The sequence below is a fragment of the Erinaceus europaeus genome, chromosome 5, assembly GCF_950295315.1.
Source record: "Erinaceus europaeus chromosome 5, mEriEur2.1, whole genome shotgun sequence".
In the NCBI taxonomy this organism is placed as follows: Eukaryota; Metazoa; Chordata; class Mammalia; order Eulipotyphla; family Erinaceidae; genus Erinaceus; species Erinaceus europaeus.
Genome location: NC_080166.1, coordinates 360,672 through 384,671, shown reverse-complemented (window position 1 = coordinate 384,671; position 24,000 = coordinate 360,672). Strand labels below are relative to the sequence as shown.

The 24,000-nt window shown below is 51.2% G+C and overlaps 1 protein-coding gene across 3 annotated transcripts in view; it reads right to left on the bottom strand.

Annotated features, from left to right (window-relative positions):
• Nucleotides 1–24,000, bottom strand: part of SLC1A3 (solute carrier family 1 member 3) — an 88,677-nt gene that overhangs the window by 2,879 nt on the left and 61,798 nt on the right. For 2 of the 3 annotated variants that reach the window (XM_007532046.3, XM_060190955.1), the window contains 6 exons: nt 21,045–21,249; nt 18,880–18,922; nt 13,061–13,353; nt 9,668–9,901; nt 7,530–7,724; nt 2,030–2,164 (listed from right to left, as the gene is read on the bottom strand). In XM_007532046.3, coding sequence (XP_007532108.1) covers nt 2,030–2,164; nt 7,530–7,724; nt 9,668–9,901; nt 13,061–13,353; nt 18,880–18,922; nt 21,045–21,249 — 1,105 coding nt within the window. Of the gene's footprint in view, nt 1–2,029; nt 2,165–5,936; nt 6,059–7,529; nt 7,725–9,667; nt 9,902–13,060; nt 13,354–18,879; nt 18,923–21,044; nt 21,250–24,000 lie in introns of those variants that run through there. The other variant, XM_060190954.1, reaches the window with a different exon arrangement.

The following is a 24,000-nucleotide window of genomic DNA, read 5'->3' as shown; positions in this document are numbered from 1 at the left end:
GAATTAAGTCAGACACTGAGATATGTGAAAATAGAAATGCTAATGTTCCTCTTGCTGTTTTTTGGTTTGGAAGATGACATTTATTGTCATACAAATGATATTTATGTTTAACATTCAATGAATTTATCATTGTAGCATTTATTTTTCAATTTAGTTTTACAAGGATGAGAGAGAGAGAGAGCTGGGGAGGCAGCATAATCATTCTGCAAGACAGCTTTCAGGCCTGAGGCCCCAAGGTGCCAGGCTCAGTCACAGGTTTCTAGGTTTAATGACACATATACATGGATGTGACCCATGCAGATAAAAGCTTCTGAATCCTCAGTGATTTTCAGCTGTAAATGGTCCTGAAACTAAGGCTTTGAGAACCACCGGCTGACACAACATTTCTCCACTGGCTGAGTACTAGCAGGGCCAGGCAGTGAGTTAATACTGTGCATCATCAGGGGCCGTGTTCTTCAGAGACAAGACAGGCTCACACCATGACCCCCATTCAGTGCTGATGCCAGGCACCCTGCCCAGTGTCGCACGGGTGAACACAGACACAGATCTGAGTGACTGTGGGGCTCACATCCTCAAGGCTCCAGCCCTCCCTCTCCCCTGCCCCATACCCCACCCACCCATTTGTCAGGCCAGGAGCTCACTGCTGGTCTCCTTGGGTGGCCGGGTCTTGCTAACTCACTAGCTGTGGCCCGGGCACCTGCGTGGCCCCCTACACGCACGGCCCTTCTCACCGTGGGACAGCCAGGGGCAGTGTTGAAGGTGGAAGGGAGGTTCTTTGCTGTTGTTGCTCAGAGCTGAGAGGAGGGCTAGAAAGCTGGATCAGGGCAGAGTAGCCCCCAAACATGAGGAAAGTATATAAACACCATTAACTGTGAACCCCATCTGTCAGACCCAGGGCCCATGTCTGTTCCTATTAGCACAGGAGGCTGTGTGACCTCTGAGTCCCTGTCAGTCTGAGCTCACAGTCCCTGGTCACAGCTGGAACATTCCAGGCTGTTCCCATGTCAGGCCCCGTCTTCCTCAAGGGGCAGAGCAGGCTGACCAGCCTCCCTTCAGAGAGTGGGGAGCCCCTGCCATGGCTGCTCTGCAGTGAGAGCAGGTCCTGGAGGGGCCCCAGGAGGGCTTGTGATGACGTTCCTGATGGAGATGACAGTGGAGAGAGAGGTCTAGGCCCATCATATCTGTGTGGGAATCCTAGGATCCCCTGACTAGGACCCTGGGTGATGGGGTGGCCTGGTGGTGACTAAAAGGAGAATCATTAAAGTATGCCGGTCTCTTGCCCTTACCCAGCTTTCGTGGTCCTGTCTTTATCTGACGAGGTGAGACTTAAAGTGATTGGGGGAAGTAAAGAGGGGGTAGGAGAGGGGGGAGCCTAGGCCTAAGTAGAAAATATCTCACCAAGTGCTTTCTGGCGTCTTTTCTAGGTCTTTCCATTTGCTTGTTGCACGTCTTGAGTCTAGGTCTACTCACTGTAGGGAGTTTTAAGGAGAGGCAGACAGACTCCCAGCTGGGAAGGTGGGGCCCGGGGCCCCCAGGGTGGAGCCTGACAGTGTGGAGGGTCCTTCAGAGCTCCCCAGAGCTCCAAGTCCATCCCACCAGTGAGGATCGGAGCCTGCCCCCTGCTGCAAGCTGCCCATTCCGCTGGGCTGGGCTGCACGCCACGGGGCTGGGCAGCTCAGGGAGGGAGCCTCGGAGCCAACGCGAGCCTGCGTTCTGCTCCAGCGGGTTATGCATGAGAACAGGCCTTGCTGACTGACGCACACCAGCTTTCCCGGCCCCTGGGCAGCTTTATGGGGTGACATGTGGAGCAGCCCGCTATGCCTTGGCGGTCGCCAGGGAGGGGCTGGCATGGTGCTGGACCTGTCTCCAGCCACAGGGAGGGCTCGGGTGGCAGGGGGACGGCCCGACAGGACCCGCCCTCCTTGGACAGAAGGACTCCCGGCTGGTGTGCCAGGCTGCCCGGCGCCCTGTGGCGACAGGTGTGTGGGGTCCCTGCGGCGGGGCCCAGAAGACAGCCGCGTGTACTCACAGGAACCAGTCCACGGCGATGATGAGCGTGATGTCGTCAGTGGGCAGGCCCACAGATGTCAGCACAATGACCATGGTGACCAGGCCTGCCTGGGGGATCCCTGCTGCGCCGATGCTGGCGGCTGTGGCCGTGATGCTGTGGAGAGAGCGCAGCAGAAGGGTTCCCAACACCCCTCAAGTGGAAAGTAGCCCACAGCCTGCGAGGCTCAGCTCCTGACTTCCCAGGACGTGCTTAGCAAGTGTGAGTGATATCGCAAAATCTCCACGGAACTAATAATCATAGTAACTAGTGCTTCTTTCTTTTTTTAAGTGACTTTAATGGTAAGATGACTGGTAGCCTGCACCTATAGATAAAAATCCATCTCTTAGGGGGCTGCATGGTAGCACACTGGGTTACGTGCAGGCGGCGCAGAGCGCAAGGATGGGCGTGAGGATCCCGGTTTGAGCCTCCAGCTCCCCATTCACAAGCGGTGAAACAGGCCTGTGGGTGTCTATCTTTCTCTCCTCCTATCTGTCTCCCTCCTTTCTTGATCTATCTCTGTCCTATTCAACAACAGTGACAGCAATAAAAACAACAACGATAGCAACAATGATAAACAACAAGGGCAACAGAAAGGAAAAAACAGCCTCCAGGAACAGTGGATTTGTGGTGCAGGCACTGAGCCCAGCGACAGCCCTGGGGGCAAAACAACAAAACAAGACGGCAGAAAAATCCATCTCTTTCTTTTTTAAAAATTAGCTATATTAAACATGTATAAAATTTCTCTTTGGTGATAGGAGTGGTAAATAATAAAAAGACTTCCTGGGATATATACATATTTATTTTTTAGTATATGTGCTGCCAAAGTGAGCACTATACATATATATTTTTAGAACTACTTTTATGTGTTTTTTGTATGCTTGTATTTATTTATTTTTTTCTATTTTTATTTGATAGAACAGAGAGAAGTTGAGAGGGGTGGGGAGATAGAGAGGGAGAAGGGAAGATAGACACCTCAGAGTGCAGAGATGCAGACAGACTGAGCTTGTGACTCATGTGGTCAGAAGAGCAAACAAACAGATTCACTGAAATGTGAGGTGATTACGAGCAAAGCACAGTTCAGACCGTGCATGAGGTAACGTGGACCTGCTCTGCCAGCCGCACAGCTTCTTGGAACTCCACTTGGTAAATTCATATTTGTATTGTGATGTGGACATAAGATTCTTTAGAAAGAGTAAGGTGGGAGTCGGGCGGTAGTGCAGTGGGTTAAGCGCAGGTGGCGCAAAGTGCAAGGACCAGAGTAAGGATCCCAGTTCGAGCCCCCGGCTCCCCACCTGCAGGGGAGTCGCTTCACAGGCGGTGAAGCAGGTCTGCAGGTGTCTGTCTTTCTCTCCCCCTCTCTGTCTGCCCCTCCTCTCTCCATTTCTCTCTGTCCTATCCAACAACGACATTAATAATGACTACAACAAATAAAACAAGGGCAACAAAAGGGAATAAATAAAATTAATTTAAAAAATTAAAAAAAGAAAGAGTAAGGGAAGAACTTCATAGAAAGTGGCATTGATCACGTGATATGGCTGGGGGCCAGGTAGGGGCGCACCTGGCTGAGCGCACATGTTGCAGGGCACAAGGACCCGGGTTCGAGCCCCTGGTCTCCACCTGCAGGGGGGAAGCTTTGCGAGTGGTGGAGCAGGACTGCAGGTGTCTCTCTGTCTCTCTCCCTCTCTGTCTCCCCCTTCCCTCTCGATTCCTGGCTCTCTCTGTCCAATAAATAAAGATAATAAGGGTCAGTGATAATAAGGGCCATGCTGCTGATAGTCGCCTCCTGTGCTGTTAGAATTTTCTGCAGGTATATGGCTGACCAGAGTGAAGACTACACTTCCCAGCACTCCCTGTGCTACAAAGTCCTGGCTTGTGAGATGGGGATGATGAAGGCCCTGGAGAGGCCTTGCTCCTCTCCGTCTTCTCTGCACAGGCTAAAGCTTGAGTAGAGCAGGCAGCACTGCCCTGGGTCATGGGCATGAGGACGATGCTTCCGGTTTGGAGAAGAACCACAAGCCTCCATCCCTTGCATGGCAGAAGACCTGCCAGCCTTAGTGCTTTGTGGGAACCTTATCCTATCAGACACCTCCAGCCAGGGGGTGTGCAGGGCTCCAGGGGGTGTGCAGGACTCCAGGGAGTTTTCAGGGCTCCAGGGGGTGTTCAGGGCTCCAGGGGGTGTGCAGGGCTCCAGGGAGTGTGCAGGGCTCCAGGGGGTGTGCAGGGCTCCAGGGGGTGTGCAGGGTTCCAGGGGGTGTTCAGGGCTCCAGGGGGTGTGCAGGGCTCTAGGGGGTGTGCAGGGCTTATGGGGGTGTGTGCAGGGCTCCAGGGTGTGTGCAGGGCTCATGGGGATGTGTGCAGGGCTCCAGGGTGTGTGCAGGGCTCCAGGGTGTGTGCAGGGCTCCAGGGAGTGTGCAGGGCTCCAGGGAGTGTGCAGGGCTCCAGGGAGTGTGCAGGGCTCCAGGGTGTGTGCAGGGCTCATGGGAGTGTGCAGGGCTCCAGAGGGTGTGCAGGGCTCATGGGGGTGTGCAGGGATCCAGGGGGTGTGCAGGGCTCCAGGGGGTGTGCAGGACTCCAGGGAGTGTGCAGGGCTCCAGGGAGTGTGCAGGGCTCATGGGGGTGTGTGCAGGGCTCTAGGGAGTGTGCAGGACTCCAGGGGGTGTGCAGGGCTCCAGGTGGGAGACACTGCCCGGGTCATGCCTACACTCACTTTCCTCCCCACTGTGCTCACAGCAACAGCTCTGTCCCAACACACAGAGGAGGCATGCAGTGTCTTCTGAGACTTGCTCTGCACACCAAGTCCTGAGCACAGGGCTCTTTCCTTCCAGAGAGACACACCCGTGGGAATGTGGGGACAGAGGACACACACCAGACAAAGCCAGGAGTCTGGGTCTGGTCACGGTCTGGGAGGAGCTGCAGAAGAGAGTCTGAGCACGGTGGAGAAGTCTGAATACAGACTGGTTAGTCTGGATGCAGTTTTTAGATTCTTACTGTGTGGTGGTTATGTAGAAAAATATTTTTATTCTCAGAAAGTGCTTGCTGAACCATGTACAAGTGAAATGTCACAAAGGGAGAGAAAAAAAGAGAGAGAGGACAAATACACAAATACAAACCATTTTTAAACCTGCTCTAGAACGTAAGTCCTGTCTCTCAGCTTTCCAGTAAGTTGATTTTATAGTAACAAGTCCTGAGAAAAACCTGACTTGTTTTGATCTCCAAAACAAGCGCTAACAGCAGCATACATGTACACAGGAGAGCAGGGTCTCCTGGAGACCCTCTCCCACAGGAGAGAGTGAGGTACAGTTCCTGTCAGGCTGTCCACTGTCTGTACTTAAAGGCTTTCAGGAAGCAGGGCTGTCTGCTCACGCACAAGTAGAGAGTGAGGTACAGTTCCTGTCAGGCTGTCCACTGTCTGTACTTACAGGCTTTCAGGAAGCAGGGCTGTCTGCTCACGCACAAGTAGAGGGTGAGGTACAGTTCCTGTCAGGCTGTCCACTGTCTGTACACACAGGCTTTCAGGAAGCAGGGCTGTCTGCTCACGCACAAGTAGAGGGTGAGGTACAGTTCCTGTCAGGCTGTCCACTGTCTATACATACAGGCTTTCAGGAAGCAGGGCTGTCTGCTCACGCACAAGTAGAGAGTGAGGTACAGTTCCTGTCAGGCTGTCCACTGTACACACAGACTTTCAGGAAGTAGGACTGTCTGCTCACGCACAAGTAGAGAGTGAGGTACAGTTCCTGTCAGGCTGTCCACTGTCTGTATACACAGGCTTTCAGGAAGCAGGACTGTCTGCTCACGCACAAGTAGAGGGTGAGGTACAGTTCCTGTCAGGCTGTCCACTGTCTGTATACACAGGCTTTCAGGAAGCAGGACTGTCTGCTCACGCACAAGTAGAGGGTGAGGTACAGTTCCTGTCAGGCTGTCCACTGTCTGTATACACAGGCTTTCAGGAAGCAGGACTGTCTGCTCACACACAAGGATGCATGTGTCATCTCCAGGTTGTAAAATAAACTGGCAAGTAACCATGACAGGCAGGATGATTAGGGAAATGGCAGTGTGGGGGGGGGCACTTTTTATACATGATAGTTGGAACTCCATAAAAATCAAACTCCAAATTTGTCAATGAAGTACATCATCTATTGATATTGTCTGAAAATCCAAGGGGAAATGTCAGTGCAGGTTGTCAAGTATATATATATTTTTCTAGAGTTTTTTTTTTCTTACAGAGAGAGGAGAGAGAGAGGGAGAGGAAGAGAGAGAAAAATCACAGCACATTATTCTGATCAGTTGTGGTTCTGGGGATGGAACCTAAGTCCTAACGTTTGTAAAGCCTTAGACTCAGGTGGTGGTGCACCTGGTTGAACATACATATTACAGTGTGCAAGGACCCAGGTTCAAGCTCCTGGTCCCCACTTGCAGGGGGAAAGCTTCATGAGTGGTGAAGCAGGTCTGCCGGTATCTCTCTGTCTCTCTCCCTCTCTCTCTCCTCCTCCCCTCTCAACTTATCTCTGTTCTCTATCCAATAATAAATAAATAAAATATTTTAAAAATAAAGCTTGAGTTCTATCAGCTGAACCACTTTCTCAGCTTCAATTTTTATTTTTTAATACTGTCAGTAGAAACTAACATACCTGAGTATCTTTTAAATGAAAGTATAATGTCATTTTTAAAGACATGTCCACATTAGGTAAACTGAACATCTTTAGATTTGCTATATGATTAGTCAGTCAGTCAGGTGGCAGGCAGTATGGGTAGTGTGCTTCCACTGATGATGAGAAAAAGTGTTTGCCTGTGTTTGTCCAGGAAAAGGTGTTTATCCACTGAGCGACCAGCAGTGGCCACCTGCAGGAAGATGGGCATGGGGGTGGCAGGCAAGTCTCACTGTTCACTCCATTCATGTCTTTATCTTTAGAACTTCACTATTTGGGGCTGGGTGGTGGCGCACCTGGTTGAGCGCAAATGTTACATTGTGCAAGGACCTGGGTTCGAGCCCCTGGTCCCCACCTGCAGGGGGAAAGCTTTGCGAGTGGTGAAGCAGGGCTGCGGGTGTCTCTCTGTCTCTCTTCCTTGCTATCTTCCCCCTTCCTTCTCAAATTCTGGCTGTGCCTATCCAATAAGTGAAGAAAGATAATAATAAAAAATTAAAAAATAATTTCACTCTTCATGGGATTTACATCATTAAAAGATGATTACGTCTATCTAAATATACAGACTAAGGCTACTTCCTCCATACCTCAACTTCCACTTATGTGTGACGTCTTCCCAACCATTTTGTTACCCATCTGAACCCTGTCCTCATTATTAAAGTAATGAATCTTTTGGTAAGTAGTAAATGAATGAGAGAGGAGACAGAAGTACCTGTCTCTCTCACGTGGTGCTGGGGGTCGAACCCAGGGCCTCCTTCCTGCGAGGCAGAGGCTCCCCCCACCCCCCTCAGCCAAAGTCGTTCTCCAGAAAGGGTTGTGTGAAGCATTCCTGGTACCTGATTGTGATGATCTGTCCAAAGTTCAGGTCAAAATTGTTGACTTGGGCGATGAAAATGGCAGCCAGAGCCTCGTAGAGGGCTGTGCCGTCCATGTTGATGGTGGCTCCGACTGGGAGCACAAACCTGGTCACGCGCTTGTCCACACCGTTGTTCTCCTCCAGACACTTGAACGTGATGGGCAGCGTGGCGGAGCTGAGGGTGGAGAAAGCACGGGTCAGCTGGCTCGTGTCAGCAGCAGAGGGCGCGCAGGCTGGGCATCTGGGCAGAGCTCCTTCCTGCCCTCGTCCGGACCTCAAGGGAACCGGTCAGCACTCGCGTCCGGGGCAGCCGGGTGGGGACCCGTGTGGCCCCACCTGGCAGCTCTCCTGCTGGGGTTCCTCTGTGAAGCGCCACTGGTGCCTGTTGCTGCATCACAGAGACTGTGCTGTGTCTGCCAGGGCCTCGTTTTTAGATGTTTTCCCCTTTATTGGGGGATTAATGGCTTGCAGTTGGCAGTAAGATACAGTAGCTGGGGCACGGGTAACATTTCTCAGCTCTCCACACCACACTCTTACTGTGTGCACGCAGCCCCTGCACAGAACATTCTAATAACATTTAACATAACACTCTAAGCCCCCTGCCTTGGGCCTCCCCCACCATCATGTTCCAGGACCTGAACACTCCTCCCCCACCCAGAGTCCTTTACTTGGTGCAGCACACCAAACCCAGCCCAAGTTCTGCTCTGTGTTGCTCATTTTTCAGTTTCTTTTTAAAAATATTTATTTATTTTCTCTTTTGTTGCCCTTGTTGTTTTATTGTTGTAGTTATTATTGTTATTGATGTTGTCATTGTTGGATAGTCAGAGAGAAATGGAGAGAGGAGAGGAAGACAGAGAGGGGGAGAGAAAGACAGACACCTGCAGACCTGCTTCACCGCCTGTGAAGCGACTCCCCTGCAGGTGGGGACCTGGGGGCTCGAACCGGGATCCTTACGCCGGTCCTTGCGCTTGGCGCCACATGCGCTTAACCCGCTGTGCCACCGCCCGACCCCCCTGCCATGGCTTCTTAAGGCTCCTGCTGATTGGAAGAGGGAAGAACAGGAGCGCTGGTTTCTATTTTGTCTCCTGAAAAGACTGAGTCCAGCCATTCCTTGAATCCCAAATAGGTCTAATTAACATCAAAATCTATTTATATGCACTTAAGTTTAAGCCCCCTCTTTCCCCACCCCCCAAAATCTGCTATACTCAGCTGTGGATACTGATTCAAAGTAAACTTTGGGGGCCAGGTGGAGGCGCACCTGCTTAAGCACACACTATAGTGAACAAGGACCCGGGTTCAAGCCCCTGGTCCCCACCTGCAGGGAGAAAGCTTCAGGAGTGGTGAGGCAGGGCTGCAGGTGTCTCTTTGTCTCTCTCCCTCTCTATCTCCCTCTTCCCTTTCAATTGTTCTCTGTCTCTATCCAATAATTTAAAAAGATTTAAAAATAATAAAACATTAAAAAGAGTAAAGTTTGGTCTCTCTCTGCCTAGGTGAGACTCCCAACATGTGAGTTCTTCTTCTTTTTCTCTCTCTATTTTTCTCTCTCCCTCCTGGCCTAACGTGAATGTTCTCAATTTTCCTGAATAAAACTTAAAAATTCCTGAAAAAAAATAAAGGAAATTTTGAGCTCAGTTTTACAGGTATGAACCAAGTTGCTACCATGATGCCACCCTGACCTCCCTGGACAGACGCCCTCACCCATGTGTCCTGGAGCCTCCCCTCCCCAGAGCCCTGCCCCACTAGGGACAGACAGACACAGGCTGGGGGTGTGGGTCCACCTGCCAACACCCATGTCCAGTGGAGAAGCAATGACAGAAGCCAGAACTCCCACCTTCTGCTCCCCATAGAGAATTTGGGTCCAGGCTCCCAGAGGGATAAAGAACAGGGAAGCTTCCAATGGAGGGGAGGGGACAGGGAGCTCTGAGGGTGGGAACTGTGTGGGATTGCACCCCTGTTAATTTACAATCTTGTCAATCATTATTAAATCATAAAAAACTGCAAAAAAGAGAAAAGTTATAACAAATGCTTGAGAGTCAGGCTTGAGAGTCTTTTGCATAAACATTATGCCGTCTTCCCAGCCAGGCTCAAGTCTCCTGTGGGTAAGTCAGAGGCACCCACCTGGAGGAGGTGCCAAGAGCTGTGACCAGGGCTTGGAGCAGCCCCCCGATGAAGACCCAGGGGTTTTTCCGAGTCACCAGGAAGTAGAAGAGCGGTAGCACGATGACGCCATGAATGAGCAGGCCCACGATGACCGTCACGGTGTACATGGCCAGCTGCCCCCCAATCACCCCCATGTCCTCCATCTCCACGATCTTCCCTGCGATCAGGAAGAGGATGCCCAGGGGGGCGTACCTGCGGAGAAGCAGGACACGGACAACTGGGAGTCTGCTTTCCCACAAGTCACTCCAGAAAATCACCCAGTGATACGCACAAGAGTAGAGACTTCCACGCCTCACCTGTGGGTGTGAAAGTCCACCTGGAATCGGATGATTTGTCAAACAAGCTTAAGTCAGTAATAAAACAAATAAAGTCAAATCAAAAGGAAAGAAAAATGAGACTTGATTTTCAGACTTTCTGCCCAGGGTATTCTAGGGCTCGTGCCGACTCTAAACTTCCCTCTTTCTTGTAAAGACAAATCTGAGTGTCAGCACTGCAGAGCTGTCTTCCCTCCCATTCTGTCTCTCTCGGCCAGTCCTTCTTCTCCTAGACCTGTGGAAATAGGGCAGGTCTTGTGACCACATTCACCCCACAGCCCCTGCACACTGATTCTCTCACCTTGGGTCACTTCTCCGCTCCAGTGCCTTGTGGCCCCACGGCAAGGTGTGTTGAGGTGCGGGGACCCACTGGGCTGGCAGCCGACTGTGGGGAGCTTTTCCCACATGGGAGCCGGACCAACACAAGATGTGCTCAGGGGCCTTTCACTGCTCCAGACGCAGCCTGCTACCTCCTCCCAAGGCCACTCTGATCTGTGCTATGATCTTTCTATAGCACATCATTCTCAACATTACTTGGCTTTTTTTTTTTTTTTTTTCAAATCACCTCTTAGTTGAGGGGCACTTGGGACTGGTGACACAGTTCATCTGGGAGCATGCCTGTGTTGTCTGTCATGCACACAACCTGGGTTCTAGCCCAGCCTCCCCTGCACTGTGCTACAGTGATGTCTTTCCCATACTCTTCACCTCTTTCCTGTACCCTCCACTTCTCTTTCAACCTCAAAAAATTAAGCCTTGAGAGGTGAAACTCCAGAAATGACAAAAAAAAAAGAGAAATTTTATGTATTAGTGCAAACAGAACACTGGCATTGCTCACCATATTTCAAAGGGATCCTTCTGTCTTCAGCCATGCCGTCATGAATGTCCATCTTCTCTAAGAAGGTAGCCATAAAATACACCCAGCGCGCTTCAAGCCACCCTCCTGCTACTGAGTCGGGCATTTGCTCACTCAGGTGCTGGAAGTTCTCACTAGCTAAAGGCTGCTACATCTGTGACTGGTCCTTGTAGACTCAGCACAAATAACAACCGAGACCAAACTGACTTGTAATATGGAAACAACCTTGGCGGCACCAAGGCCACACTTTCAACTGCCTTTGAGTTCTTGTTACCCCAAACGGAGGCCGGCATTCTTAAGGAGGGGGTCTGCTCTGCTCAGAACTGTGGAGGGCTTACTTCAAATGGAAAAAAAATATACAATGCTTCTTTGAAAAGTTCTTTTAAAACATGGGCTGGGGAGTTCTAAGTACCTGTTTTCTGAAGTGTAATAACTCAACGCTGAATGTGCAAAGCTACATGTGAGCTTCACGCAGTGGCCTTGAATGGGCCCTTTCATAGAAGAGGCGAGAGGTGGAGGCATTTTAATAATACAAAGATAAATATCCATTGTCAGCCCTGCCAGCACTTCAATGGACGGCCCAGAATTCAGTAGGGCTGCCGTGGAGACCATTCCAAACACTTTTTGTACCCAGGTTCAGGTCCATTTTGTACAAACTGTTGAAAAATGAATTTCCCAAGGTTTTGGCTTGCTCTTAAGACCAAGGATTTTTTTTTAATCACAAGTGATTTTCTCTAGAAATGGGTGTCTTCCTGCCTCAGGTGCACACCAAGAAGGAATCTGGATTAAAAAGAAAGGATAAAGGAAAAACACCCCCAGCTCAGACCTGAACCAAGAAAAGGGGTCTCCCTGTTAAACGGGTTCCTTTGGAGGGGAAGGCTCCCCTTTCGATGGAGCTTTTCCCTTTGCCTCCCGCTCTCAGCTCAAGCTGAAGTGAGTTGCTGTGAGCACCCTGGCACCCTCAGCACTTCCTTGAGCCCCCGGGCACATGCAGCTGTCACTGGCATTCCCTTCTTCCAGGATGGGGTAATGACTGGGAGGTCCTGGCTTTCTTGATGGGTGAGGGTCTCTGCACTTGCTTCCCTTCTGTGGGGGATGCTGTTCTCTTAGTGCGCTATCTGGTGGGTTTCTGTTCACTCAGAGGTCACGTAACATTGTCATGTCCCCAGATGTTGTCGGCACCACCCAAGGCCACTTCTAAGCCACCGACAGTTCTTGTCACTTGGTGTTTTATTTCCTTTTCATGGCTATTGTGATTAAAACACAGGATTGACTTATTTTTATTTATTTGTATATCTTAAAAGACTTTTATTTATTAGGAGTCGGGCTGTAGTACAGCGGGCTAAGCGCAGGTGGCGCAAAGCACAAAGACCGGCATAAGGATCCCGGTTTGAACCCCAGCTCTCCACCTGCAGGGGAGTCGCTTCACAGGCGGTGAAGCAGGTCTGCAGGTGTCTGTCTTTCTCTCCTCCTCTCTGTCTTCCCCTCCCTCTCTCCATTTCTCTCTGTCCTATCCAACAACAATGACAACAACAATAATAACTACAACAATAAAACAACAAGGGCAACAAAAGGGAAAAAATAAATAAAATAAATATAAAAAAAGTTAAAAAAAGACTTTTATTTACTTATTATTGACAGAGAGAAATTGAGAAGGGAGGGGAGATAGAGAGGGAGAGAGACAGAGAGACACCTGCAGCCCTGCTTCACCACTCGTGAAGCTTTTCCACTGCAGGTGGGGACTGGGGGCTTGAACCTGGGTCCTCACACACTATAATGGGAGCGCTCAACCAGGTGCGCCACCCAGCCTTTGGTTTATTTGTGTTTGACTTGAAATACTGTAGAATCCAGAGCAGCACCTTTACCACTGTGTCTCTGGACCTGCTACAGGAGGTTTGACACCTCCCAGGCACTTGTTCAATGACGTCTGGAAGGAATAAGATAGATAGCGAGTGGTGAAGTCAGCACCGGGATCAGGAGATGACACCTTTCAAGAACAGAAGCAAACTTACCAAGAGAAGCCTGCAGACAGGTTCAAGATCGCCACAAGCCTAGAGTCACTGACTTGCTCGTGATGGCCAGAAAGTGGGCACTGCAGCTGGCCATCCTGCCTAGTGCCCCCCAGGGGAGGACGCAGGTGGTGCAGTTTTATACTTAGTCTGAGCAGCGAGTAGGGGCACTTACCACATTATCACTGCTACCAGCCTCATGATGGCCTCATTAAGAGAATCAAAGAAGTCTCGCAGAGCCTGGCCCTGCTCCTTCATGTTTCCAATCACGAAGCCAAAACACATAGAGAAGACAACCAGTCCCAGGGCGTTGACGCCGTTCACAGAACCCGCAATGGGCACCAGCTCCTCTCTGACTCGCGTCAGGGTCTCCATGGCCTCTGACACATTGTTTATCACGGCTCCCAGGACGGTTTCGTTGGGCTGGATGGGAACCGTAAAGCTTTTTTTCTCATAGTTGGTTTTAAACTTGGAAAGAAAAACACACAGTAGGGATGAAAGGTGACTATTGTTCTTTTATAATTCTCATAGTTTGATTTTTTGGTAGTGGTATACATCATTTTGCAGTTAGAGAATAAGGTTATAGAAAACATCCATTACCTGTCTTGTCTGTCTGTCTACGCTTCTGTCACTGGACCTTTGATCTACGTACAAGTGGTGAAGCAGGGCTGCAGGTGTCTCTCTCTCTCCCTTTCAATTTCCTCCTGCCTCTCAATTTCTCTCTGTCTCTATCTGATAATACATACATAGCTACATGGACTTTAAAAGATAATAAATCCAGATATTTACAATAGTCTATTCTGCTTGGAGGACAAATTAGCAAACATTCTTTTTTCTCGAGTTGTAACACAGGGTAAGTGTCGGTTATACTCACAGAGTTGTGATGTTCAGAGTAGACACATGCAAGATTCTATACTAATGCTGAGGGGTGTTACTCAGGAACAAAGCTCAATCTGGATATTAAACATTAAACATCCCACACAAAACCTTTTAAGGCATTTCTGACTACCAATTCTTAGGACTAGGGACTGGCTAATAGCTGCTGCTGACAACCCACTTCTCAAGTCTGGAGGGTGTTTTTCTTCTCACTGAAGACATGATGACCTTTCTCCACAGCTCCTGCAAGACACCTGGACAGGAGATGCTGAGAACGTCACCATGACGGCAGGAAACAGTCAGACCCAAGAGCTCAGTGGGGACAGGGCTGCTCTGATGTCGGTGCAGCAAGTGGATGTTGACTGGAGCTAGAGATTCAGGGTGTTGATTAGCAAGAGAAGTGCTTGTTGTTAAGGAAAATGGAGAAATGTAGAATAAAGAGAGGATATACCATTCTGGGAGGCCACAGAGGCTTTTCAAAGGTGACTTAGTCTGTGTGTGATGTGCTAAGCTACTTTTGCTTCGAGAAAAGGGAGACGTCCTAACTTCTATCCTCAGACAAGGCCAGGGCTGTTGTCCACATCACAGATACACGGTTGGACAGTCGGTGCTTTTGCCGGCCATTTCAAAAGGCAAAGAAACCAGTTTTGGGCTAAGATCACACAGTCTATCACCGCACAGTCTGTGTGCCTCAAACTCTCCAGGCTACAGGTTCAAGCCCTGGTACCAGCTCATGTGAGAGCTGAGCAGGACTCTGTCATCCCTCCTCCCCCAGGGTCCACCTGCCAACGCCCAGGTCCAGCGGATAAGCCATGCCAGAAGCCAGAACTCCCACCTTCTGCTCCCCATAAAGAATTGGGGTCCAGACTCCCAGAGGGGTAAAGACCAGGGAAGCTTCCGGTGGAAGGCATAGGATATGGAATCCTGGTGGTGGGAATTGTGTGGAATGTTACCCCTCTTATCCCACAGTTTTGTTAATATTTTCTATTTTATAAATAAATTATATTAAAAAACTAGAAAAAACCCAGCTATTTCTTCCTTGTCACCTACTCCAGTCATCTCCCTAGTCTTATCCCACTAAGTGGATATTTGTGATTTCTAGGTCATCTGAAGTCAGCTTTAATCCTGGTCACCCTTTCGAATGCCCCCAATCTGCAGTTTAGAAGAAACTGAAACTCATCTGCATTTGGCCCAAGACCAATAATCTGGGCAGACACATTTGTTTCCCTTCAAAATCTCGTGAAGGCAACCCAGAGGGTAACACGCCTGAGTCAGCACTTTCCCTGCACTGGAACTCAGTGTGTGGAGGGCTTGTGCCGGCTGCCTGACTGGTGCCCTGGCACTGGGCTTGGCTGGTCACACTGGAAAACTCAGTGTGTGGAGGGCTTGTGCCGGCTGCCTGACTGGTGCCCTGGCACTGGGCTCGGCTGGTCACACTGGAACTCAGTGTGTGGAGGGCTTGTGCCGGCTGCCTGACTGGTGCCCTGGCACTGGGCTCGGCTGGTCACACTGGAACTCAGTGTGTGGAGGGCTTGTGCCGGCTGCCTGACTGGTGCCCTGGCACTGGGCTCGGCTGGTCACACTGGAACTCAGTGTGTGGAGGGCTTGTGCCGGCTGCCTGACTGGTGCCCTGGCACTGGGCTTGGCTGGTCACACTGGAAAACTCAGTGTGTGGAGGGCTTGTGCCGGCTGCCTGACTGGTGCCCTGGCACTGGGCTCGGCTGGTCACACTGGAACTCAGTGTGTGGAGGGCTTGTGCCGGCTGCCTGACTGGTGCCCTGGCACTGGGCTCGGCTGGTCACACTGGAACTCAGTGTGTGGAGGGCTTGTGCCGGCTGCCTGACTGGTGCCCTGGCACTGGGCTCGGCTGGTCACACTGGAACTCAGTGTGTGGAGGGCTTGTGCCGGCTGCCTGACTGGTGCCCTGGCACTGGGCTTGGCTGGTCACACTGGAAAACTCAGTGTGTGGAGGGCTTGTGCCGGCTGCCTGACTGGTGCCCTGGCACTGGGCTCGGCTGGTCACACTGGAACTCAGTGTGTGGAGGGCTTGTGCCGGCTGCCTGACTGGTGCCCTGGCACTGGGCTCGGCTGGTCACACTGGAACTCAGTGTGTGGAGGGCTTGTGCCGGCTGCCTGACTGGTGCCCTGGCACTGGGCTCGGCTGGCCACACTGGAAAACTCAGTGTGTGGAGGGCTTGTGCCGGCTGGCTGACTGGTGCCCTGGCACTGGGCTCGGCTGGCCACACTGGAAAACTCAGTGTGTGGAGGGCTTGTGCCGGCTGGCTGACTGGTGCCCTGGCACTGGGCTCGGCTGGTCACACTGGAACTCAGTGTGTGGAGGGCTTGTGCCAGCTGGCTGACTGGTGCCCTGGCACTGGGCTCGGCTGGTCACACTGGAAAACTCAGTGTGTGGAGGGCTTGTGCCGGCTGGCTGACTGGTGCCCTGGCACTGGGCTCGGCTGGTCACACTGGAACTCAGTGTGTGGAGGGCTTGTGCCGGCTGCCTGACTGGTGCCCTGGCACTGGGCTCGGCTGGTCACACTGGAAAACTCAGTGTGTGGAGGGCTTGTGCCGGCTGGCTGACTGGTGCCCTGGCACTGGGCTCGGCTGGTCACACTGGAACTCAGTGTGTGGAGGGCTTGTGCCGGCTGCCTGACTGGTGCCCTGGCACTGGGCTTGGCTGGTCACACTGGAAAACTCAGTGTGTGGAGGGCTTGTGCCGGCTGCCTGACTGGTGCCCTGGCACTGGGCTCGGCTGGCCACACTGGAAAACTCAGTGTGTGGAGGGCTTGTGCCAGCTGGCTGACTGGTGCCCTGGCACTGGGCTTGGCTGGTCACACTGGAAAACTCAGTGTGTGGAGGGCTTGTGCCGGCTGGCTGACTGGTGCCCTGGCACTGGGCTCGGCTGGTCACACTGGAACTCAGTGTGTGGAGGGCTTGTGCCGGCTGCCTGACTGGTGCCCTGGCACTGGGCTCGGCTGGCCACACTGGAACTCAGTGTGTGGAGGGCTTGGGCTGGCTGGCTGACTGGTACCTGGCACTGGGCTTGACTGGCCACACTGGAAGAAAGGGGGGGGCATTGTTCTTTATGGATAGTTTTTTTTTTTTAATGAAACAGCTAGACTTTGCCTTTTGCTTTTTAAGTGAGAAGGTTCTGTTTGAATGTTGCAGTGTGTGCTCACATACCCTGTTAAAAATAGTCAGTAGAACTTTTTGGAAGGGAGGCAAAGGGCCAAGTTTATAAAACGTGGTGAGGCCAGGATCTCGTTTTCTTTGCTTTAGAGATATTAAGCAGGAGGACTAGGAAATGACTAAAAAGATACAGTGGCAGCATCCGGGGTACATCTGAGCACTATTATTCAACCCAGAATATTTGTTGGTTTCCCTTTTGAGATTTGGGCAACAACATTTTCTTTTTCATTCAAGTGAGATTAGAGTGAACTATACTAACTATATGCCTAAGAGTAAAATGTATTTATATCCACCGAGAGCCAAGAGTTAATTGTTTATGGGCCAAAAGCAACCGGACCTCACTTGTAGCCCCCAAATAAGTGACTCATGACCCTGCCTATCCCCTTATGGGAAACAGGGAGTCAGAATAGAAAGAGGCTAGAATTTGGAGCTGACACAGTGGATTTAAAAATAATAATAATTTATTTTTTATTTTATTTATTTTAATGAGAGAGAGACAGGAAGAGAGAGAAAGAGAAAGAGAGGCCAGAGCCCTGTTCAGCTCTGTTTTGTGGTGGTGCTGGGGATTGAACCTAGGACCCTGGTGACTGGGACATGAGAGTCTCTTCACAGAGCCTCTGTGCTGACCCCAGCCCCCACAATGGATTTGCATCCCGAGTCTGCCAGTAACTTGTGAGATCTCATGACTATGGCGCAACCCTACCCCTCGGCTCTTGCTTTGTCAGTGAAGCGACAGTGATGCCCGTCACATCTCTGTGAGGACTAAGTGCAGCAGTGTCTGACATGTGCTGTGCATTTACTTACCCAACTGGGCAGCTAGTTATGTCTTTATTCATTTTTATTTACGTATTTTGGCCACCAGGATTATTGCTGTGACTCTGGGTCTGCACAGCTCTACCACTCCCAGTGGAAAATGTTCCTTTTACTTTTTCATTTTCTTGATAGCAGGCGAGAGACAGTGAGGTACGGAGAGGGAGGGAGAGACAGATGCCTGCAGAACTGCCTTGCTGCTCCCATTAAGACTGCTTTTTAGATTGCATAAGTCCTGGCTGGCTGTGAAAAAGCAGCACTGAACAATCTTCCTGGTCTTTAAGGCACACTGCAAATTTATCTGAGAATCTGCTAGCTGGGTGTGTGTGTGTATGTAGTGTGGGGAAAGGGAGAGAGTCTTCTGAGAGCTGCCATCTCAGTGAAGAGGCTTAGTGGGCTATGTACAAGCAAGGCAGGCTGTCTGAGAGGCAGATGTATAACCCGACCCCACCCACCCTCCACCCTCCACCCCTTCACCCTCCATCCCTCCACCCTCCATCCCTCCATCCTCCATCCCTCCATCCCTCTACTCTCCACAGTCCATCCTTCCATCCCTCCACCCTCCATCCCTCCACCCCTACAGCCCTCCACCCTCCATCCCTCTACCCTCCACCCCTACATCCCTTCACCCTCCATCCCTTCCACTCTCCATCCCTCCATCCCTCCAGTCCTATATCCTTCTACCCTCCATCCCTCCACTCTCCACTCCTCCATCCCTCCACCTTCCATCCCTCCACCCTCCATCCCTCCATCCCTCCACCCTCCATCCCTCCATCCTCCATCTCTCTACTACTCTCCACAATCCATCCCTCCACCCTCCATCCCTCCACTCTCCATTCCTGCTCTCTCCACCCCTCCATCCCTCCACCCTCCATCCCTCTACTCTCCACAATCCATCCCTCCACCCTCCATCCCTCCACTCTCCATTCCTGCTCTCTCCACCCCTCCATCCCTCCACCCCTCCATCCCTCCACTCTCCACCCCCCACCCCCCCCACCAGAGTTCCCAGAACAACCTTCTGCTTTCCTCTGACTGGCCAGTGAAGGAAATGGAAACTGGCAGAACCAGAAGCGGCCAGAAAGGCTTCAAAGGGACTCTGGGGTGTGGGGCATTTACCTGTTTAAAGCAGGCTTCCACCAGGTTCGGAGGGAACATGTTCCTGTGGAGAGAAATAGCCCTTGAAGAAATCCCCAAGTAGGGAGTGTGACCCCAAATACCTTCTTCACCGTGTTGAGGGTCAAAGATGACAGTGGCCCGAGGGCACAAGGCAACCGAGGAGGGTTTTGGTGGCTCAGTGCCTAGAAGAGGGTGGTGGCCTCCCTGACGTGTGGCCCACACAGTGGTCATTTCTCAGGGAGGCTCCCAGCTCTGGCGCCAGGCCGTGGGACTCTCAGCTGTGGTCCCACCAAACACGGCTGCTATAAACAGAGTGAAAAGGAAGATGCCTTTTGTCAGGCACATTCTGGCTAACTGAGGCATCTTTCAATGATGGTCATTTTTGCAACATGTTACGTGCCCAGTGACCAGATATTCTGATCCGGCTGTCACAGTCAGACTGGGTTGTTCATCAGAAAGTCCTTCCAACACTGTGAGCTGGGCCGATGCCCTTCTACCTACTGAATTTCGTCATCCTGTGAGGAGGGAACCTACGAAAGTAGAACTTGATACAGAAGTTATTTTTCTGGAAAAAAAGGTAGAACTTGAGGGGACCAGGCAGTGATGCACCTGGTTAAGTGCACACACTACAGGGCACAAAGACCTGGGTTCAAGGCCCCGCTCTCCACCTGCAGGGGGAAGCTCCACCACTGGTGAAGCAGGGCTGCAGGTCTCTCTCCCTCTCCCTCTCTTTCTCTCTCCTCCCTTCTCAGGTTCTCTCTGTCTCTGTCCAATAATAATAAATGAATAAATGGATTCTAAGACCATACAGCTTGAACCCAGGTGCCAGGGTTTCCCTCCTTAAAGCAGCTTTGAGCCCATGGGGTGGAGGACCACACTCCAGCCGTGTTTGTTTGCTTATTTGCTTGTTTTGCTTTGTTATCTCCAGAGCACAGCCAAACAGCTAAACTTGGGCTTATGGTGGTGCTAGGGGTCGGAACTGAGACCTCAGAACCGTAGGCGAGGCTGTACAATCACTGTGCTGACTGTCTCTGGCTGGAAATCTCTTGCCTGCTGGTGACCTTAGTCAAGTCCTGACAGCTATTTAGGTCTCAGTTGGCTGATCTATGGAAGAAGACCTCCGTCAAACTGTCAGTAAGTGTCCGAGATCAGATTTAGCTTGGACAGAGATGATCTGGACCATGGGAGAGCCCAAAATGCCAGCAGTTGTGTGTCATCAAAGTCCTGTCTCCAGGCTGTAAACTATGGCCCCTTTCTGGCTCCATGCCACCTCTTTCAATTCGGGGCACTCCCGGGTAAGTGCCCACTCTAAGCACCTGGCTTCTAGCTGTCCTTGGGGCAGAGAGGGGCACACACACACCACACCTTGTGGATGATGTGGGCTGACTGTGAAGAGATCCTCATTCTTCAAACAAGTATACGGAAAGGGGGTTTTCTCAACACAGAAGACCTGAGAGTAAAATTCATGAGAAAAGTGGGAAGAAGCCTTGGCTGTGTGAAGTCAACAAAACCGCAGCTACCGGGTGACGCCCGGGTATGAAATAATGCTTTAGGATGACCATTATGTCCAACTCATTGGGATCAGCTCCCGGGAAAGGGCTCCGAGAACTTCTGAGATACCGGGCCGTGCCAACCCTCACACTGGCTTCAGAGAACGGAGGTGGCTGCTCTGGGTTCAGGCTGTGCCCGGGCCTTTGGACTGACCACTGCAGACGTGTTCTTTGAAAGGGCACATGAGGCCAAGCCCCTCTCGAGTTTCTCTCTCTCTCTCTCTCTCTCTTTTTTGCCTCCTGAGATATTGCTGGGACTTGGTGCTGGCACTATGGATCCACTGCTCCTGGAGGCCATTTTTCCATTTTATTGGACAGGACAGAGAGACATTGAGAAAGGAGGGGGATATAGAGAGGGAGAGAGACAGAGAGATACCTGCAGACCTGCTTCACTCCCTGTGAAGCTTCCCCCCCTGCAGGTGGGAACTGGGGGCTTGAACCTGGATCCTTGCGTGGGTCCTTGTGCTTCATACTATATGTGCTTAACCTGGCGCACCACCACCCGGAAAGCAGGGCTTCCGGTCTCTCCCATCTGAGGCCAGGAGTGCCTTCTGTCAGGAGGCAGCGTAGACACTGCTCAGTCAGCGGCCCCGAGCGGGAGGCCAGGCCGCCTACCTGATGAGGTCCAGGAAGGCGTCTGCTGCGGTCACTTGTACGATCTTCCCTTCTCTGTGCATGTGCTCCTTGGTGCCCTTCCCTGGGTGGATGATGATGACGACCACGATGCCAATCACCACGGCAATGATGGTCGTGGTCATGTAGTAGACCACAGCCCGCATCCCCATCTTTCCCGACGCCTTGCTGTCCAGGGCGGCCATTCCTGGGGAATCAGACACAGGGTGCTCAGCGCGTCAGTGCAGGGTACTCCCGTGGGCCTGCCCTCCCCTGCCCTCGCCCAGCACACCACGGGATCCCACGCCTGGGATGGGAGTTGCCACCTGTTCAGTGGGGCACCTCCACAGGCCACTAGCTGGGGATCCGGCCGCTCAGCAAACTCGGCAGCTCCTGTTTCCTGCCCCCCCCCCCCCCCCCCGCGGGTGGTCACACACGCTCTCCCGTGACTGGGAAAGACCAGACTCTTCCGTAGGTCGCTACTACCTGGGGAAGCCACGGATGTGAGTGGTGAGATGTGTGCAGATGAAGAAGGACTTAAAGAAATCATTCTGGATGATGTAGGGCCGGGGGGTGGCACACCTGGCTGAGCTCACGTGTTACAGTGTATAGGTTCAAGCCCCTGGTCTGCACCTGCTTTGTGAGTGGTGAAGTGGGTCTGCGGGTGTCTCTCTGCCTCTCTTCCTCTCTATCTTCCCTCTGTCCTCTCAATTTGTCTCTGTCTCTATCCAATAAATAAATAAAGATAATAAAAAAATCAAAAATAATTTTTTTGGATCATGTGCAAGCATCTGAAAGTCAACACAACTCCTGTAGATTCATTGCACCGAGTTCTTTGAAAATAATTGTGATTTTGTACCTGCATTTGGAAGTCTTTTTGAAAGTGGGCCTAAAATGTGTTTTTATGACCACCCATCAGTTTGAATCGCTTCAAATACCCGAGTATTTTATGTAACAGTCACTTGAGTGATAAAGAGAATTTCTTTTTTCATTAGTGATTTAATAATGATGAACAAGATTGTAAGATAACAGGGGTACAAGTCCACACAGTTCCCACCACCAGAGTTCTGCATCCTGTCCCCTCCACTGGAAGCTTCCTTCTTTACCTCTGGGTGGATGGGCCAAAATTTAAAGGCAATTTCTTGATGTAAACTGGTAAATATGCATTTTGACATTTTCTTTATTTATGAAGACACTCTTTGGTAACCAATTTAGTGCAACAACAAAAAAAATGTTCCATATTAACTTTTTTTTTGAGTAGTGCGGAATGAATGCTTCATAAATATGTATGTGGAACTCTATAAGTCTGCATTATAAATGAGATTTTTTGGCATGATATTTGGTATGACTTCTTGGGTATATGGAATATGCATTTAGCCAAGTATTAAAGGGTGACAGTTAGCAGCGCCACGTTCCCAAGGTTCTGTTGTCTGCATGGGCTATTCTGCCGTCTGCTAAGAATCTGTCTATACACTATTGTGTCTCAGTGTATTTCCCCAGAAATCTGCCTCTGGAATCTGAAGAAGAGTATTCTGTCAGGAATTCTTTCTCCACCGTCCCTAAGGTGTGTGTGTGTGTGTGTGTGTGTGTGTGTGTGTGTGTGTGTGTGTGTGTGTGTGTGTGTGTATGTGTGTGCGATTTTAGAGCACTGCTCAGCTCTGGTTTTTGGCGGTGCTGGGCACTGAACTTGGGACCTTGGGTTCTCAGGCATGGAAGTCTATTTGCATGACCATTATGCTGTCTCCCCAGCCCCAGCGTCTCACTGCTCTTCCAGGCCCACTGGATCAGGCCCAGAAAGAACGGACAAAGAGAATACCAACGGCTGATCTAAGAATGCTGCTTGATTTCAGCTTTTATTTTATTTTGGGTGTACTCCTTCTCCACAAAGAGCTTTTCAAATACGCAGCTAAGGAAAGCGTCTGTTCTCAACCCTCCTCGAGTTTCAAGATGGGCAACCTTACAGGAGGAACTCAAGGATGATCCCAGGTAAGAACTGCGTTCACCTGAGTACAGGGGTTGGTTTCTTAATAGGCTGAAGTCTAAAAATACACCATACTGATCTTTACAGGCTGGAAAGTAGCTTCCTATTTCCAAAGGCAGCTGCCCGCCGCCACAGGAGCCAGAAACACTGAAGCTGAGAGCCAGTGAAAGAGGGGGGTGGGGGGTGGGGGGTAGCGAGGAGAGAGAGAGAGAGGGAGAGAGGGGGAGAGGGGGGAGAGGTGGGGAGAGAGGAGAGGAGAGGAGAGGAGAGGAGAGGAGAGAGAGAGAGAGAGAGAGAGAGAGAGAGAGAGGAAGGCCTTTAGAACTTAATCTAAAGAGGTCAGAGGAGGGAAAAGTGAGCATGGAGCAGTCCCTCTCAGGACTGTGCCTGAGAGAGAGAGAGAGAGAGAGAGAAAGGCCTTGTCTCAGAACTTAATCTAAAGAGGATACTAAGCTAAGCACGGCTTCTTTTTTTGTAGACACATACCCCTATACAAATGCACAGATTTTTTTTTTCTTTACAGAAGCAAAGGGGAGAGAACAGGACTTGCATGAGGGAGGTCCTGCCTTTGATCTCTGGTATGAACTTTCCTAGAGAAGCAGTGAGGGGAACCTGAGATGGCTTCCCACTTCAGAGAACACCACTGACCGTCTCCTTCACGCGGAGACCTGGCTGTTCTGGGGTAACCGGCTGGGGAGGCACTTGGAGAGAGTTCAGGTCTGGCTTTCTCCACCTGTCTCCCATCTACCATCCTGCCATCTTGGGCCCAGCTCTCAGCCCTGCCGTCGCTGTGGGGATGCAGCTGGCGGGGCCTGGGCAGGCTAGTCTCTCAGGCGCAGGAGGCCCAGGGACGAGGTGGGAGGGCCAGCTCAGAGACCTCCCTGGAGGCGGCTCCAGGGGGCTTAGGACGCCCACCGCCCGTCCGCCCACCCGCTGGCTCCTTGGCTCACAGCGCTGGAATGTGCCTCACAATAGGAT